The 15,490-nt window shown below is 34.7% G+C and overlaps 1 protein-coding gene across 1 annotated transcript in view; it reads right to left on the bottom strand.

Moving 5' to 3' along the window:
- Window positions 1-258: 258 nt before the first annotated feature.
- LOC129261397 (calcium uptake protein 3, mitochondrial-like) overlaps window positions 259-15,490 on the bottom strand; it is a 115,190-nt gene continuing 99,958 nt past the window's right edge. Inside the window, exons 12-15 of the mRNA XM_064099512.1 lie at window positions 11,750-11,858; window positions 6,939-7,028; window positions 5,693-5,760; window positions 259-3,801 (exon numbers count right to left, since the gene is read on the bottom strand). Coding sequence (XP_063955582.1) covers window positions 3,727-3,801; window positions 5,693-5,760; window positions 6,939-7,028; window positions 11,750-11,858 — 342 coding nt within the window. The 3' untranslated portion in view covers window positions 259-3,726. The remainder of the gene's footprint in view (window positions 3,802-5,692; window positions 5,761-6,938; window positions 7,029-11,749; window positions 11,859-15,490) is intronic.

The following is a 15,490-nucleotide window of genomic DNA, read 5'->3' as shown; positions in this document are numbered from 1 at the left end:
TGCACCATACCGCGATCACGTTCCGTTGATCGTTTTTCACACTTCCTGGTATATAAATAGTTCCCAAGACCCTGTGTTTTACCCTTGTACAGTTGTAGTCAGATCCCATTTCAGGGTTTCTTGAGGCATACCCCATCAAAATATGATTTGAGTGCCCCCACCCCCCCCCCCCCTGGGGAGGGGGGAGACAGCACAATCCACACAATCTCCTATACACACAATTTAATCAACTAAAACCATGAGAGATAACAATGAGAGTTAGATAACAATGAAATAAATATTTCTTTAATCTTCAAAGCAGAAATTTTTGTTACAATGCATGATAAATAGTCTACATGTATTTACACAAAGAATTACATAACATGCAATTAACTTCATGTGAACTTCAGTCTACCTCATTTACAAATAAATTTTACAGTTAGAGTCGTCTATTAATTGTAAAATATCTATTTCATAGCTGGTGCGAATACACCCAACTTGCGATCAAAAATTTGTCCATTCCTTTATAATAATTTTCCAACATCAACTATGATTATGTGTTCAGCAGACAACAATCTTAATAGACTTTCTGAGGACTGGAATACTAAAACTGCTGCTATGTCTGGTGTGGTGTTGCACTCGGTGTTTACATAACACCACCAGCAGCCAAGACCAAGCTGAACTGGTGCTTAACTTTTTGGACCAACTATACGGTTAAGACTGTATTGGATTGACAACTGATTGAGTACATAAGTTATTTATTGCCGCAACTTATTTCATCATAATGGAAACACATCATTTACACATGTATGAAAAAGTGAAACATTTATGATTTCATGTAATATTAGAAAAGGGGAAGTGGGGATGTGACATCATCAGTCCACCTAATGAATATTCATGACGATGTGCATATAACTGTTTTCACAAAATATTGATAAACTTTAAAATTTAATAACTTCGGTATTTGTTATCTGACTTTGATGAAATTTTCAGCATTTTGCTCTGTTAATTTTACCTTCTTCATTTAGATAAATTTTCAGCCCAGACCACCCCTTTCAATTGAAATTAAAAGGCACTATATACATTCATCAGGATTTTGGCACCCCTCTTCCAGTTGACCCCTTTTAAATGCAATATAGTAATGTAGAGTTGACCGCAAATATATCATTGAAAATACATGTACACTCACCTTATATGTATACTGTATGAAAAAAGGACACACTTAACAAGAAACCACATTGGCCCTTGTGGGAAATGCTGAAAATTAAAGGTTGAAAAAAAATTGAAATACTAGCTCTGTTTGAGATTACTACTCGTGGACTTACTACAACATTAAACTCAAAATGATTTTGCCAGGTTTTGACATTCGGTCCATCCACTGGGTGATAATATTGAGAAGTATCGATAATGGAAGCTAAATCAAGTATATTGGTAGATGCAATTCCTGCTGTAAAGTCAACCCATGAATAAACAACTACACTATATTTCATAGGTTAATTAAAGGAAATTGGTATATAAATCATTATGGGCCTCATCACACAAAACTGAATGCTTGATCATGAAGCTGGTTTTCAAATATAAATTGATTAATCATGTGCTATCAGGTATGCAAATTGAATGTTCAAATGTTGTTACCTGGCCCCTGACTTTAGTTAAACTTAAGTGATAAAAAACCCAAAGAAACAAAAACATATAATCAATATTCCATCTCCATGAAGAAAATAGTATATCCAAATAAATAATAAACTAATAATATCACAAGATATGGTTTATACTTCACATAAGATTCTAATTCGATCTTATAATGTATGTCTACAAATCAACAATTCAATATTGGTGTATATCAGAATCATCATTTTTGAAATCGCCAAATGGTTTTTGCATTTATTTCAATTTTATGCTAGTAGGTAAGAGTTGCTCATCTCAATTCATCTTTCATTTTATGTGAACATATTGAAGTTAAGCGATTTTTAGAATTTTGAAAAGTGAGAATTCGACCTTTAATATGCAACATTACATGACATCTAGATAGATCCTTGTAATTTGATTGGTTGTTTGATATCGATCATTTATCCCTTTTTGCATTGATGTCATCCGTCATCCAATTTTGTTAGCAGTGTGCGTGTTGTATTTATACGACAATCAACAGACCGTGCTCACAAAGAATGCACTTTATTTTTCCATTCAAATTTTATGTCAAATGACTAGGATTTATTTTACGTGTCATATAAAACAAATAATGTTTTTTTCATTCGTACAATGGACAGAATACTTCAATCGGAGAAAGATGAACGAATGATCTTTTAATCTTTCACCTCATGAAGTATTCTGTCCATTGCACTCATAAACATTCATTATTTGTATACTCATTCACGCCTTACAGATCAATTTCATTTTGTATGGTAAGGGATCCTAAAGCTACGCGGGTCCAAAAGCTATGTCCTACTCATTGCCCATGCAATTTCAATGGCAAAATGTGCACTCTGTATGTAGAACTGTGACTGCATAGTGACGAATGATTCCTATTCGATTTTTCTACAGAGGCTGCAATAAATCACTAAATGCAGAGAAAACCAGAACTCTTTGGAATTTTGGAGTTATATTCACTTTAATTTCATATTTTCCTATAATAATATGAACATATTTTAGAAATTGAGGCACAAGAAATATTTCTTTGCATGATAAATCAAGTGTGTAGCTTTAGGACCCCTTCTACATCGGGCAGCAAAATTAAGAGCTGTTCGGAAAACATGGCTGGATTTTCATATTAGTGAAATTTATATTAGTTAAGGTTCTTCAAAACATTTTACACAAATGAGTGAAAGATAATTTGTTGAAATATTAAAATTGGCATAGATTTTATCGTTTGTAAACAAAGTGTGTAGCTTTAATAGGTCCCCCATCATATACAGAAATTAGTAAATAAGTATAGGAACATTTTGAATTGTCTTTGATTTTGCTCAACCTTCTTTGTTTTCATGCTATTTTGATCTAGGTGAATGTAACTTTAAGCTTTCTTCAATGATTGGTGATTGGTGGTGATTTTTTACCTGATTGCTAAGAAAGCATGAATGCTTGTAAGCAAGCAACCAGAGGACCGACGGCTTAAGGTCTTCTCCGAAGGACCTGGTACTGAGGATTAATGCCTTACCAAAGGGCACTAGCGCACCAAGTGGGAATCGAACCCGGGTCACCGGAATACGAGTCCCCCGCTCTACCGACTGAGCTATCGCGCCTCCTGTGTCATTTTGAAATTTGCAGTAAAAGTATTTATTTATTTGACAATGATATTATGTATGTCTATCCACAATGACTGCACTTATTAACCCGTTCATTGCCTAGCTACTAAAACTTGGAAAGTCCCTATCCAAAACCAATGGTTATTACAGACTTAAATACTCAACAGTCAATTTAGCTACATGCATAGGACAAGCCTATCAAGTCTACATTACGGAATCCTAAAATGGGGAAAATTTTGTCCTTTGTTGACCTTTAATTTGGAGATGTACATGTACAGAAAGTGAATTTTTTCTCATTTGCAAAGTATTTATCATCCCTTTTAGTAATCTAAATGGTATAAATACTTGCATGTTGTACTTTTTGATGGCTCTTAGCTGTCACTGTTCAATCTCCCACGTTTATACGACTGTAGTGAAACTACGAGATCACAAATATATGAATGATTTATTAAAAGAAATTCTAAAGCTGAAGATCTAAAGGGTTGCATCTTGAAGCCAGTGTTGACTCTTAGCTGTTGTGTTTGAGTTCTTTCCTCACACAAGCCTTGAACCCTTCCCAGCCAGCCGGCTTCTTCAGGTGTTCCTACATATCATAGGGGAAACAGATAACAGGGGTTAAAGCAAACATGTAGAAGCAAGTTTGCAGAAGCACCATCTCAATTCCACAGTTTTCTGCCGTACTTTGGCAAAAGGAAGCAAGTTACAAAAGTATCATTTGTTGTAAAAGAGCAATGTGTGTTCGTCATTCCATTCATTTACATAGACGTCAATGTAACAGCATATTTTCTTCAATATCTTTCCATAGATCGATCATTTCTTCCCCAAATTTTGCCTGAACGTGCAACATACAAAGGGTGTTCCAGAAACAACAATAACTCGAATTTGACTGATGGGTCACTTGCTTCCTGTGGGCAGATTTATTCAAATAGTCCGATGTTCTTTACCCAGCTTGCAACATTTGATCTTGTAGTCTTATAACACCTATCCAATTGAATTTTTCAACTTCACTCTTTCCAACCATCATACCACAAATATCTTTAAAAAAAACTCCCTTATCTTGATAAGGAACAAATGATCACGGATTGCCTATGAATATTCATTTTCTGATAAAAACATAAATGTGCATCAAGATGTATACCAAATTTCAAAACAGGTTTTCAGTTGTTTTATCAAAGAGTATGCGTATCAAGACTATTTAACAGCAAGGAAGGATAACAGGATGTAACGACTTTAAATAGCACCATCTCATGTACATTGTGGCTACCATTGCTACCATCAGACACTCGAAATCCTCTCAATGTATTCTATTCTTCATCACTTCCAGGAACTCCCTCTGGGTTCTTCCTTGACAACTACCACGACCACTCCCACTCCTTACTAACACTATCACTAATCCACCACTCTCTCTCTGAATCCTCGATGTTTTCTAATCATCATCGCTCCCAGGAACCCCCTCTTTGAAGACAACTACCTCTACTACTACCCCCATCACTACCACCACCAATACCACTTCTATATTACTACCACAACAATTGATGCCACTATGACTACCATCACCACTACCACTACTACAGTACTTCCACTACAGTGTACCACTATCACTACCACCATTACCACTACCACTGCCTCCACCACTACTACCACCACTCTGAATCCTCTATATATTTCTCATCACTTCCAGGAACTCCTTCTGGCTTCCTTGATGACAACTACCACTTTGGCTACTACGACTACTACCACCAGTACCACTCACCACTGACTCTAAGTCCTCTATGTATTCTATTTTTCATCACTCCTAGGGACTCCTTCTGGCTTCCTTGACGACAACTACCACTTTGGATTCTACGACTACTACCACTACTACCATCAGTACCACTAATACCACCACTGACTCTGAATCCACTATTTTTCATCACTCCTAGGAACTCCTGGCTTCCTTGATGCAAGGGCGGAAATCTCTCCCCAAAGGTAGGGGGGGGGGACCAGGGGCTGGAAAATTTGACAACCCCCCCAAAAAAAAAGAAAAAAAAAAAAAAAAAAAAAGGTTATCATTCCAAATGTAAGGTCATCTCGTCCAAAATACATGTTTTATTTTGATTTTGAATGATGTATTTCTTTCCATCTTAAAAGACCAAAAATAGTAGGGGGACATTTGATATTGTGTCCCCCTACTATTTTGGGTAGGGGGAACGCGTCCCCCCTGGGATTTCCGCCCATGCCTTGATGACAACTACCACTACAAATACTACCACCACACCAATACCACCACTACCACTACTACCAATTCCACAACTACCACTAAAACCACCACTCACTCTAAATCCTCTATGTATTCAATATTCAGCACTCCGAGGAACTCCTTCTGGATTCCTTATTGACAAATACCACTACGGCTATACTACCACCACACCAATACCACCACTACCATTACTACCTCTTCCACTTGCACAACTACCACTAAAACCACCACTCACTCTAAATCCTCTATGTATTCTATTTTTCATCACTCCGAGGAACTCCTTCTGGCTAAGTTTCCCATCGCCTGTGTATTCAAAGAAAAGAAATTGAACTTTAAAATCTATCAAGCAATCATTCACATAGATAAAGTAATTTTAATTTCTTTTAAATTCTTAATCTTTATATCAATGGATCATTTCTTTTTATTTGCCTTGCTTTCTGAATCAAAGTCACTTCATAACACTCTCCGTATCTTAATGATGAATAAACCATTACTATTACATGTACTATCCATGTTATAAAACCTCTCTTCTGAAGAACTTCAAGAATTTCAGGAATATCAAAATCTAAACTTCATTTGGATTAACATAAAAATCAAAATGAAATGCCTTCATATTGAATGATTTTGGAGGAAAGCTTAAGTTCGATTGCAAATTTGGAATTGATCTTTAACATCTTTCCCCTAAAACTGTCGGATTAACTTTAAAGGTCAAGTCCACTCCAGGAAAATGCTGACTTGAATAAATAGAGAAAAATCAAACTAGCATATTGTGAAAATTTCATCAAAATTGGATGTAAAATAATAAAGTTATGACATTTTAAATTTTTGCTTATTTTTCACAAAACAGTGATATCCACAACTGGGTGAGTCAGTCGATGTCCATCACTCATAATTTCTTTTGTTTTTTATTGTTTGAATTATACAATATTTCATTTTTTATAGATTTGACAATAAGGACCAACTTGACTGAACCATATAGTATTAAACAATGCTAATTCCACATGTTCAGGGAGGAATTAAATGTTGTATCACTTGACATTGAGGATGAAATTAGAATATTTCATATAATAAAATACAAAAGAAACAGTGAGTGGATGACATCATAGTCTCCTCAATTGCATACCAGCCAGGATGTGCATATTACTGTTTTGTGAAATTAAATGAAACTTTAAAATGTCATAACTTTCTTATTTTACATCCGATTTTGATGAAATTTTCTCTTTTTATTCAAATCAACTTTTTGCTGTGGTGGACTTGTCCTTTAACTTCAACTAATCAATCTACTTCCATACATACAATAAGCAGACCAAAACTGAAATATATTTTTTTTCTTCAAATAACGGCAAGGCATGTGACTGATTTGATTCTAAAATAAGCTTTTCAATTGCAAATTTCTCACAATCCCTTCAAGTTCTACTGAAAACTGGTCCATAGTTATATGCAAGTGTATCTGGAGTGTATTAAAGCCTAGTAATACTTACCGTCTTTATCAAATATCTGAAAAACTGTATGTACTATGTGCCCATCAAGATTCTGACCAGTGGTGACGTTCACAGCTCTGCAGAACTCAGCTGAAAATGAGGGTAAAACAGAGTGAATTTAAATAAATGCTGGGTAAAGCTGAAAAAAAATACATGTACTGGAGCTCTTCAATATACAAGAAAAGGAAATAGAAGTGAACTCGAAAAGTATTAACTTTTCTAAATAAAGAACCCTCTGTCAAAGGGAGAATATCACCCCCCCCAAAAAAAAAAAAAAAAAAAAACACAATAGATTAGTTAGTCTTCACTTGAAATTAAGTATTCTCATTCATAATCTCACCTTACTTTCATTTTGATTATAATGTTAATCCAAATGGAGTTTACTTGTGACATGCATTCAGAACTAAGTTAACAATATATAAATGGTGGAAATACAAAACGAACCAAAGAAATGAGCACTTTTTACCATAGTGTGAGAATGATTACATTATTTGAAGTTAATTCATATTTTTAGGGTATTATTTTAGTTTTCAGGTGGTTGTAGAATTTAAATCTAGTTATTACCTTGTGTGATGGGTTGGTCTGCGAATGTGTACAATATAATTGTGTGTAATTGTTTTGTGGCAATGAAATGGTTTATTTTAGTTTTCAGGTGGTTGTAGAATTTAAATCTAGTTATTACCTTGTGTGATGGGTTGGTCTGCGAATGTGTACAATATAATTGTGTGTAATTGTTTTGTGGCAATGAAATGGTTTATTTTAGTTTTCAGGTGGTTGTGGAATTTAAATCTAGTTATTACCTTGTGTGATGGGTTGGTCTGCGAATGTGTACAATATAATTGTGTGTAACTGTTTTGTGGCAATGAAATGGTTTATTTTAGTTTTCAGGTGGTTGTGGAATTTAAATCTAGTTATTACCTTGTGTGATGGGTTGGTCTGCGAATGTGTACAATATAATTGTGTATAACTGTTTTGTGGCAATGAAATGGTTTATTTTAGTTTTCAGGTGGTTGTGGAATTTAAATCTAGTTATTACCTTGTGTGATGGGTTGGTCTGCGAATGTGTACAATATAATTGTGTGTAACTGTTTTGTGGCAATGAAATGGTTTATTTTAGTTTTCAGGTGGTTGTGGAATTTAAATCTAGTTATTACCTTGTGTGATGGGTTGGTCTGCGAATGTGTACAATATAATTGTGTATAACTGTTTTGTGGCAATGAAATGGTTTATTTTAGTTTTCAGGTGGTTGTGGAATTTAAATCTAGTTATTACCTTGTGTGATGGGTTGGTCTGCGAATGTGTACAATATAATTGTGTGTAACTGTTTTGTGGCAATGAAATGGTTTATTTTAGTTTTCAGGTGGTTGTGGAATTTAAATCTAGTTATTACCTTGTGTGATGGGTTGGTCTGCAAATGTGTACAATATAATTGTGTGTAACTGTTTTGTGGCAATGAAATGGTTTATTTTAGTTTTCAGGTGGTTGTGGAATTTAAATCTAGTTATTACCTTGTGTGATGGGTTGGTCTGCGAATGTGTACAATATAATTGTGTATGACTGTTTTGTGGCAATGAAATGGTTTATTTTAGTTTTCAGGTGGTTGTGGAATTTAAATCTAGTTATTACCTTGTGTGATGGGTTGGTCTGCAAATGTGTACAATATAATTGTGTGTAACTGTTTTGTGGCAATGAAATGGTTTATTTTAGTTTTCAGGTGGTTGTGGAATTTAAATCTAGTTATTACCTTGTGTGATGGGTTGGTCTGCGAATGTGTACAATATAATTGTGTATAACTGTTTTGTGGCAATGAAATGGTTTATTTTAGTTTTCAGGTGGTTGTGGAATTTAAATCTAGTTATTACCTTGTGTGATGGGTTGGTCTGCGAATGTGTACAATATAATTGTGTATGACTGTTTTGTGGCAATGAAATGGTTTATTTTAGTTTTCAGGTGGTTGTGGAATTTAAATCTAGTTATTACCTTGTGTGATGGGTTGGTCTGCGAATGTGTACAATATAATTGTGTGTAACTGTTTTGTGGCAATGAAATGGTTTATTTTAGTTTTCAGGTGGTTGTGGAATTTAAATCTAGTTATTACCTTGTGTGATGGGTTGGTCTGCGAATGTGTACAATATAATTGTGTGTAACTGTTTTGTGGCAATGAAATGGTTTATTTTAGTTTTCAGGTGGTTGTGGAATTTAAATCTAGTTATTACCTTGTGTGATGGGTTGGTCTGCGAATGTGTACAATATAATTGTGTATGACTGTTTTGTGGCAATGAAATGGTTTATTTTAGTTTTCAGGTGGTTGTGGAATTTAAATCTAGTTATTACCTTGTGTGATGGGTTGGTCTGCAAATGTGTACAATATAATTGTGTGTAACTGTTTTGTGGCAATGAAATGGTTTATTTTAGTTTTCAGGTGGTTGTGGAATTTAAATCTAGTTATTACCTTGTGTGATGGGTTGGTCTGCGAATGTGTACAATATAATTGTGTATAACTGTTTTGTGGCAATGAAATGGTTTATTTTAGTTTTCAGGTGGTTGTGGAATTTAAATCTAGTTATTACCTTGTGTGATGGGTTGGTCTGCGAATGTGTACAATATAATTGTGTATGACTGTTTTGTGGCAATGAAATGGTTTATTTTAGTTTTCAGGTGGTTGTGGAATTTAAATCTAGTTATTACCTTGTGTGATGGGTTGGTCTGCGAATGTGTACAATATAATTGTGTATAACTGTTTTGTGGCAATGAAATGGTTTATTTTAGTTTTCAGGTGGTTGTGGAATTTAAATCTAGTTATTACCTTGTGTGATGGGTTGGTCTGCGAATGTGTACAATATAATTGTGTATAATTGTTTTGTGGCAATGAAATGGTTTATTTTAGTTTTCAGGTGGTTGTGGAATTTAAATCTAGTTATTACCTTGTGTGATGGGTTGGTCTGCGAATGTGTACAATATAATTGTGTGTAACTGTTTTGTGGCAATGAAATGGTTTATTTTAGTTTTCAGGTGGTTGTGGAATTTAAATCTAGTTATTACCTTGTGTGATGGGTTGGTCTGCGAATGTGTACAATATAATTGTGTGTAACTGTTTTGTGGCAATTAAATGGTTTATTTTAGTTTTCAGGTGGTTGTGGAATTTAAATCTAGTTATTACCTTGTGTGATGGGTTGGTCTGCGAATGTGTACAATATAATTGTGTGTAATTGTTTGTGGCAATGAAATGGTTTATTTTATTTTTCAGGTGGTTGTGGAATTTAAATCTAGTTATTACCTTGTGTGATGGGTTGGTCTGCGAATGTGTACAATATAATTGTGTGTAACTGTTTTGTGGCAATGAAATGGTTTATTTTAGTTTTCAGGTGGTTGTGGAATTTAAATCTAGTTATTACCTTGTGTGATGGGTTGGTCTGCGAATGTGTACAATATAATTGTGTGTAACTGTTTTGTGGCAATGAAATGGTTTATTTTAGTTTTCAGGTGGTTGTGGAATTTAAATCTAGTTATTACCTTGTGTGATGGGTTGGTCTGCGAATGTGTACAATATAATTGTGTATAATTGTTTTGTGGCAATGAAATGGTTTATTTTAGTTTTCAGGTGGTTGTGGAATTTAAATCTAGTTATTACCTTGTGTGATGGGTTGGTCTGCGAATGTGTACAATATAATTGTGTGTAACTGTTTTGTGGCAATGAAATGGTTTATTTTAGTTTTCAGGTGGTTGTGGAATTTAAATCTAGTTATTACCTTGTGTGATGGGTTGGTCTGCGAATGTGTACAATATAATTGTGTGTAACTGTTTTGTGGCAATGAAATGGTTTATTTTAGTTTTCAGGTGGTTGTGGAATTTAAATCTAGTTATTACCTTGTGTGATGGGTTGGTCTGCGAATGTGTACAATATAATTGTGTATAATTGTTTTGTGGCAATGAAATGGTTTATTTTAGTTTTCAGGTGGTTGTGGAATTTAAATCTAGTTATTACCTTGTGTGATGGGTTGGTCTGCGAATGTGTACAATATAATTGTGTGTAATTGTTTTGTGGCAATGAAATGGTTTATTTTAGTTTTCAGGTGGTTGTATAATTTAAATCTAGTTATTACCTTGTGTGATGGGTTGGTCTGTGAATGTGTACAATATAATTGTGTATAACTGTTTTGTGGCAATGAAATGGTTTATTTTATTTTTCAGGTGGTTGTAGAATTTAAATCTAGTTACTACCTTGTGTGATGGGTTGGTCTGCGAATGTGTACAATATAATTGTGTATAACTGTTTTGTGGCAATGAAATGGTTTATTTTAGTTTTCAGGTGGTTGTGGAATTTAAATCTAGTTATTACCTTGTGTGATGGGTTGGTCTGCGAATGTGTACAATATAATTGTGTATAATTGTTTTGTGGCAATGAAATGGTTTATTTTAGTTTTCAGGTGGTTGTATAATTTAAATCTAGTTATTACCTTGTGTGATGGGTTGGTCTGCGAATGTGTACAATATAATTGTGTGTAATTGTTTTGTGGCAATGAAATGGTTTATTTTAGTTTTCAGGTGGTTGTATAATTTAAATCTAGTTATTACCTTGTGTGATGGGTTGGTCTGCGAATGTGTACAATATAATTGTGTGTAACTGTTTTGTGGCAATGAAATGGTTTATTTTAGTTTTCAGGTGGTTGTGGAATTTAAATCTAGTTATAACCTTGTGTGATGGGTTGGTCTGCGAATGTGTACAATATAATTGTGTGTAATTGTTTTGTGGCAATGAAATGGTTTATTTTAGTTTTCAGGTGGTTGTATAATTTAAATCTAGTTATTACCTTGTGTGATGGGTTGGTCTGCGAATGTGTACATCCTCAGGACAATCTCAAAATCATCAAGATGATTGATAAACTGAAAGAATTCTGTGAAGCTTTCAAAAGAGATACCCTGTAAAGACAAATAAAAAACTAATTAATTAATCAATTTTTAAGTTATCAATCTTAAAATCAAGGTTTGTTCAACTGCAGGAACAAATCATCAGTGTCTTTTATTAATATAAATTGCAGCAAAAAGTGCAGTTATGTGTCATAAGAGAAATCTTGCATATTAACTGTAATGTGTGACCTCAAATGACCTTTGACTTATCTTGTAACCTCTTTATACCAAAATCCGCATCTTTCACACAAGAATCCCACAAGCGCCTTTTCCTTGCTTATCCCTCACACTCTGCATAGACAAAATGGGATTCAAAGGCTTTATGCATCAACTTCAGCGGCTTCCAGGCATTCACCATTTTTGGTCCAAGATGGAGAGTTAAAGGACAAGTCCACCCCAACAAATATTTGCTTGGAATAAACAGAGAAAAATCAAACTAGCATAACTGAAAATTTTATCAAAATCGGATGTTATGAAAGTTATGATATTTTGAAGTTTCTCTTAATTTCACATAACAGTTACACGTACATGCATTGGTATGCAAATGAGGTGACTGATGACATCACCAACTAACTATTTATTTTGTATTTTATTATATGGAATATTCTAATTTTCTTCTCATTGTCCTGTGAAACAAAATGTTATTTCTCCCTAAAAATGTAGAATTACCATTGTTTTAACATTTTATTTTTCAGTCAAGTTGGTCCTTATTGTCAATTCAGTAAAAATTGAGATATTGTATAATTAAAAGAAAAAAAAAAAAAGAAATAGTGAGAGAGGGACATCACTGACTCTCTCATTTGCATGTCACTGAGTTGTGCATATAACTGTTTTGTGAAAAATAAGCGAAACTTTATAAGGTGGTAACTTTCTTATTTCACATCCAATTTTGATGATATGTTCAGTGTTGTACGTGTTTGATTTTTCTCTATTTATTCAAATCAACATTTTTCTGGGGTGGACTTGACCTTTAAGTATATGTGATGGTATGGTACCCTATATTAATGTAGCCCATGCAGTTATTACCAAAGTCTGGTTTTATCCAAGCAGCTGCAACATTAATAATAATAACAATTATTTCATTTTTATAGCGCCTTTTCTTGGAAATGTACAAAGCGCATTTACATATAAAGAATTTACAATGAAAAAAAACATAACCATAAAAGTGAATGAAAAAATGAAAGAACATTGAAAGACCAATGCTGATGGTTGGCTAATTATAACCCAAGTATGGTTATCATCTGAGCAACTGACGCAAAGTTATTAGAAAACTTAAACATTAATGATGGACAATGGGTGATGTACCAAGGCCATTTGGATATCTTAGGCTGGCAGTCACCTTTGGGGGGCGCAATGATGAATCATCATTATGGCTTGATTTTTATGGCTTGATTTTTACCCAGGGTAGTCACTTCAGTTCTGAAAACTGTTCTCCCAGCGTGCCTGCTTAACATTATAATGTTACAGTATCATTACCCCGGTTTTAGCACAGCTACCTTGATCGGGCGCTCAAGCATTCGCTGAAATGCACACTCTGAATTACAGGGAGGGATCCCCGCTCATAACGGTGAGATGGAAACGGCAAACTCGGCTTTCAATGTTACAATGAAATGGTTTTGAAAGCATCCTTTCTATGTGTTCCTTATTGTGGCAAAGATGTACATCTGAAAATGTATTTGCTCATAATGATGATACCAAGGCCCTGTCTTAAAAAGCATTGCAATTGATCCAATCAACCACTACAATGGAAAGATAGCAATGTCATCATCTAAAAAGCAGGTTTGTTCAACATATTTTCTAGATATGATGTCCAGTCATAAATTCATAGTTTTCTTGAAAATTCAGTGTGCTTTTAATATCTTTGTTTAGAAAAGACATTGTGCAGATTTCCTGAAGAAAAAAATTATGACATCAATGCAGTGGCGTAATAAGCCCAACATTTTTAGGGGGCTTGACATGGCGTATCGCGTGAAATTAATAAAAAGTTGCCAGCGAGCGAAGTAAGCGAGAAATTTCGACATTTTTATGACAAAATTCCAAGTTTGTGATAGATTTTGACATAATATTAAAAAAACAATATAATATTTTACCCTTAACCCTGTCCTTTCTCTTTTTTTTCTTCGTCCCCCCATCTGTACCAGTGCATCAATGAATTTCCATATATTTGAGGTTGATCGGATCAATCGTAGCTCTATGAAAGATAGGGCCCTGATGTCTTTGCTGATTATCTACCACTGACAACTTGATTTAATAATAATATATAACATTTATAAGGCGCTTACTACTGGTGTTTCTGAGCGCACTGTGTTCTGTTTATGGTTTATACTTGGGATTAAAAGAAAAAAATGTGGCAGGGGAAAATGACACAAAAATTAATGCAACTAAACTAATAATCAAATATCAAAACTGGTGTGCACCTCCAATTGACCGACCTATAACTGTGAATCATAGGTAGGTTTTGAGTAGGGTTTTGAACTGATTCACAGACTTTATGAATGTAAGATGGTAGCTTATTCCAAAGGGAAGGGGCATTGGGTGCTGAGAAAGTGACCATGGCAGTTACCACTAACGGCACAGTTTATATGCAATGGTTACCTGGTTACCTACTTCAGTGAATGACTTATAAAATAAATTTTTCTCCTGAAACAGGTGGTAGATGCTTTTGTCAACTCTTTTCACACAGCTGAACAATAGAAGACGTGACTTGACTGTTAGAGCAACTGTCTGTTGTATCATCTTACTCTTGCCAAGTTACACTGATGCCAAATGGTGTCATGATTGTAATATTTGTCCATTTTCCCCATGGATTGCTAAGTTTGGCAAATGAAGCAGTGATGTATTTTACCTGTTTTAACAATGATAAAATGGACCCCTCCAAATATCATTTTTCTTTCATATAAGTCAAACCAGAATAATTTTTGCTTTTATGATTGGAGAACATAATTTCTTATATCTATCTAGGAAGGTGTAAGGCTTTTTATATTAAGTTATTAGGGAATTTACAATCAAATAGGGACCCTTTCTTAGGAACTGCACATAAACACCAATGAAAATCTGGGTCCCGTTTCATAAAGGACTTGCAACTGTTGTAACTTTGCCATTATGGCAACTACCATGGAAACCTTGATTTTGATTGGCTGCTGAGCCCTGTTACCATGGTAGTTGCCATTATTACAACAGTTGCAAGTCCTTTATGAAATGGGACCCTGGTGTGTATCATTTACCACAAGAAAGGATCACCAAAGGACTCTCAATAAGTGTTTTCAAACTGCCTCGATCATAAGAATCCCTGTTAAATTATGAGAACTTCTTCAGGCTAAAAAAATACCTGTTAATTATTCCTGCATTCACATCGCCCTGAAACATACCCTTCGGGATAAGTTCCTGAAGTTACCAGCATGAACAGTATGGTCTGATAAGCAGAGAGAGGTGTGAGATTCAAAATCGCTGGCTCAGCAGCCACCCACGGCGCCCGCGCCCGGCCAACTACACCCTGGGCTAAAAGTTCCGTAATTTGCTTTCACACTGCCAAAATAACTGCGACCTTGGAAAAAATCCCTGCCAGAGTTCTCGGAATATTGACAAGTACCCACGATTTAGCGGGTATTTTCTTTCGGGGAGATAATGTGTAATTTGCTTTCACA

The sequence above is a fragment of the Lytechinus pictus genome, chromosome 5 (assembly GCF_037042905.1).
Source record: "Lytechinus pictus isolate F3 Inbred chromosome 5, Lp3.0, whole genome shotgun sequence".
In the NCBI taxonomy this organism is placed as follows: Eukaryota; Metazoa; Echinodermata; class Echinoidea; order Temnopleuroida; family Toxopneustidae; genus Lytechinus; species Lytechinus pictus.
Note: the sequence above shows the minus strand (reverse complement) of the source record. Positions and strands in the feature narration are given on the sequence as shown.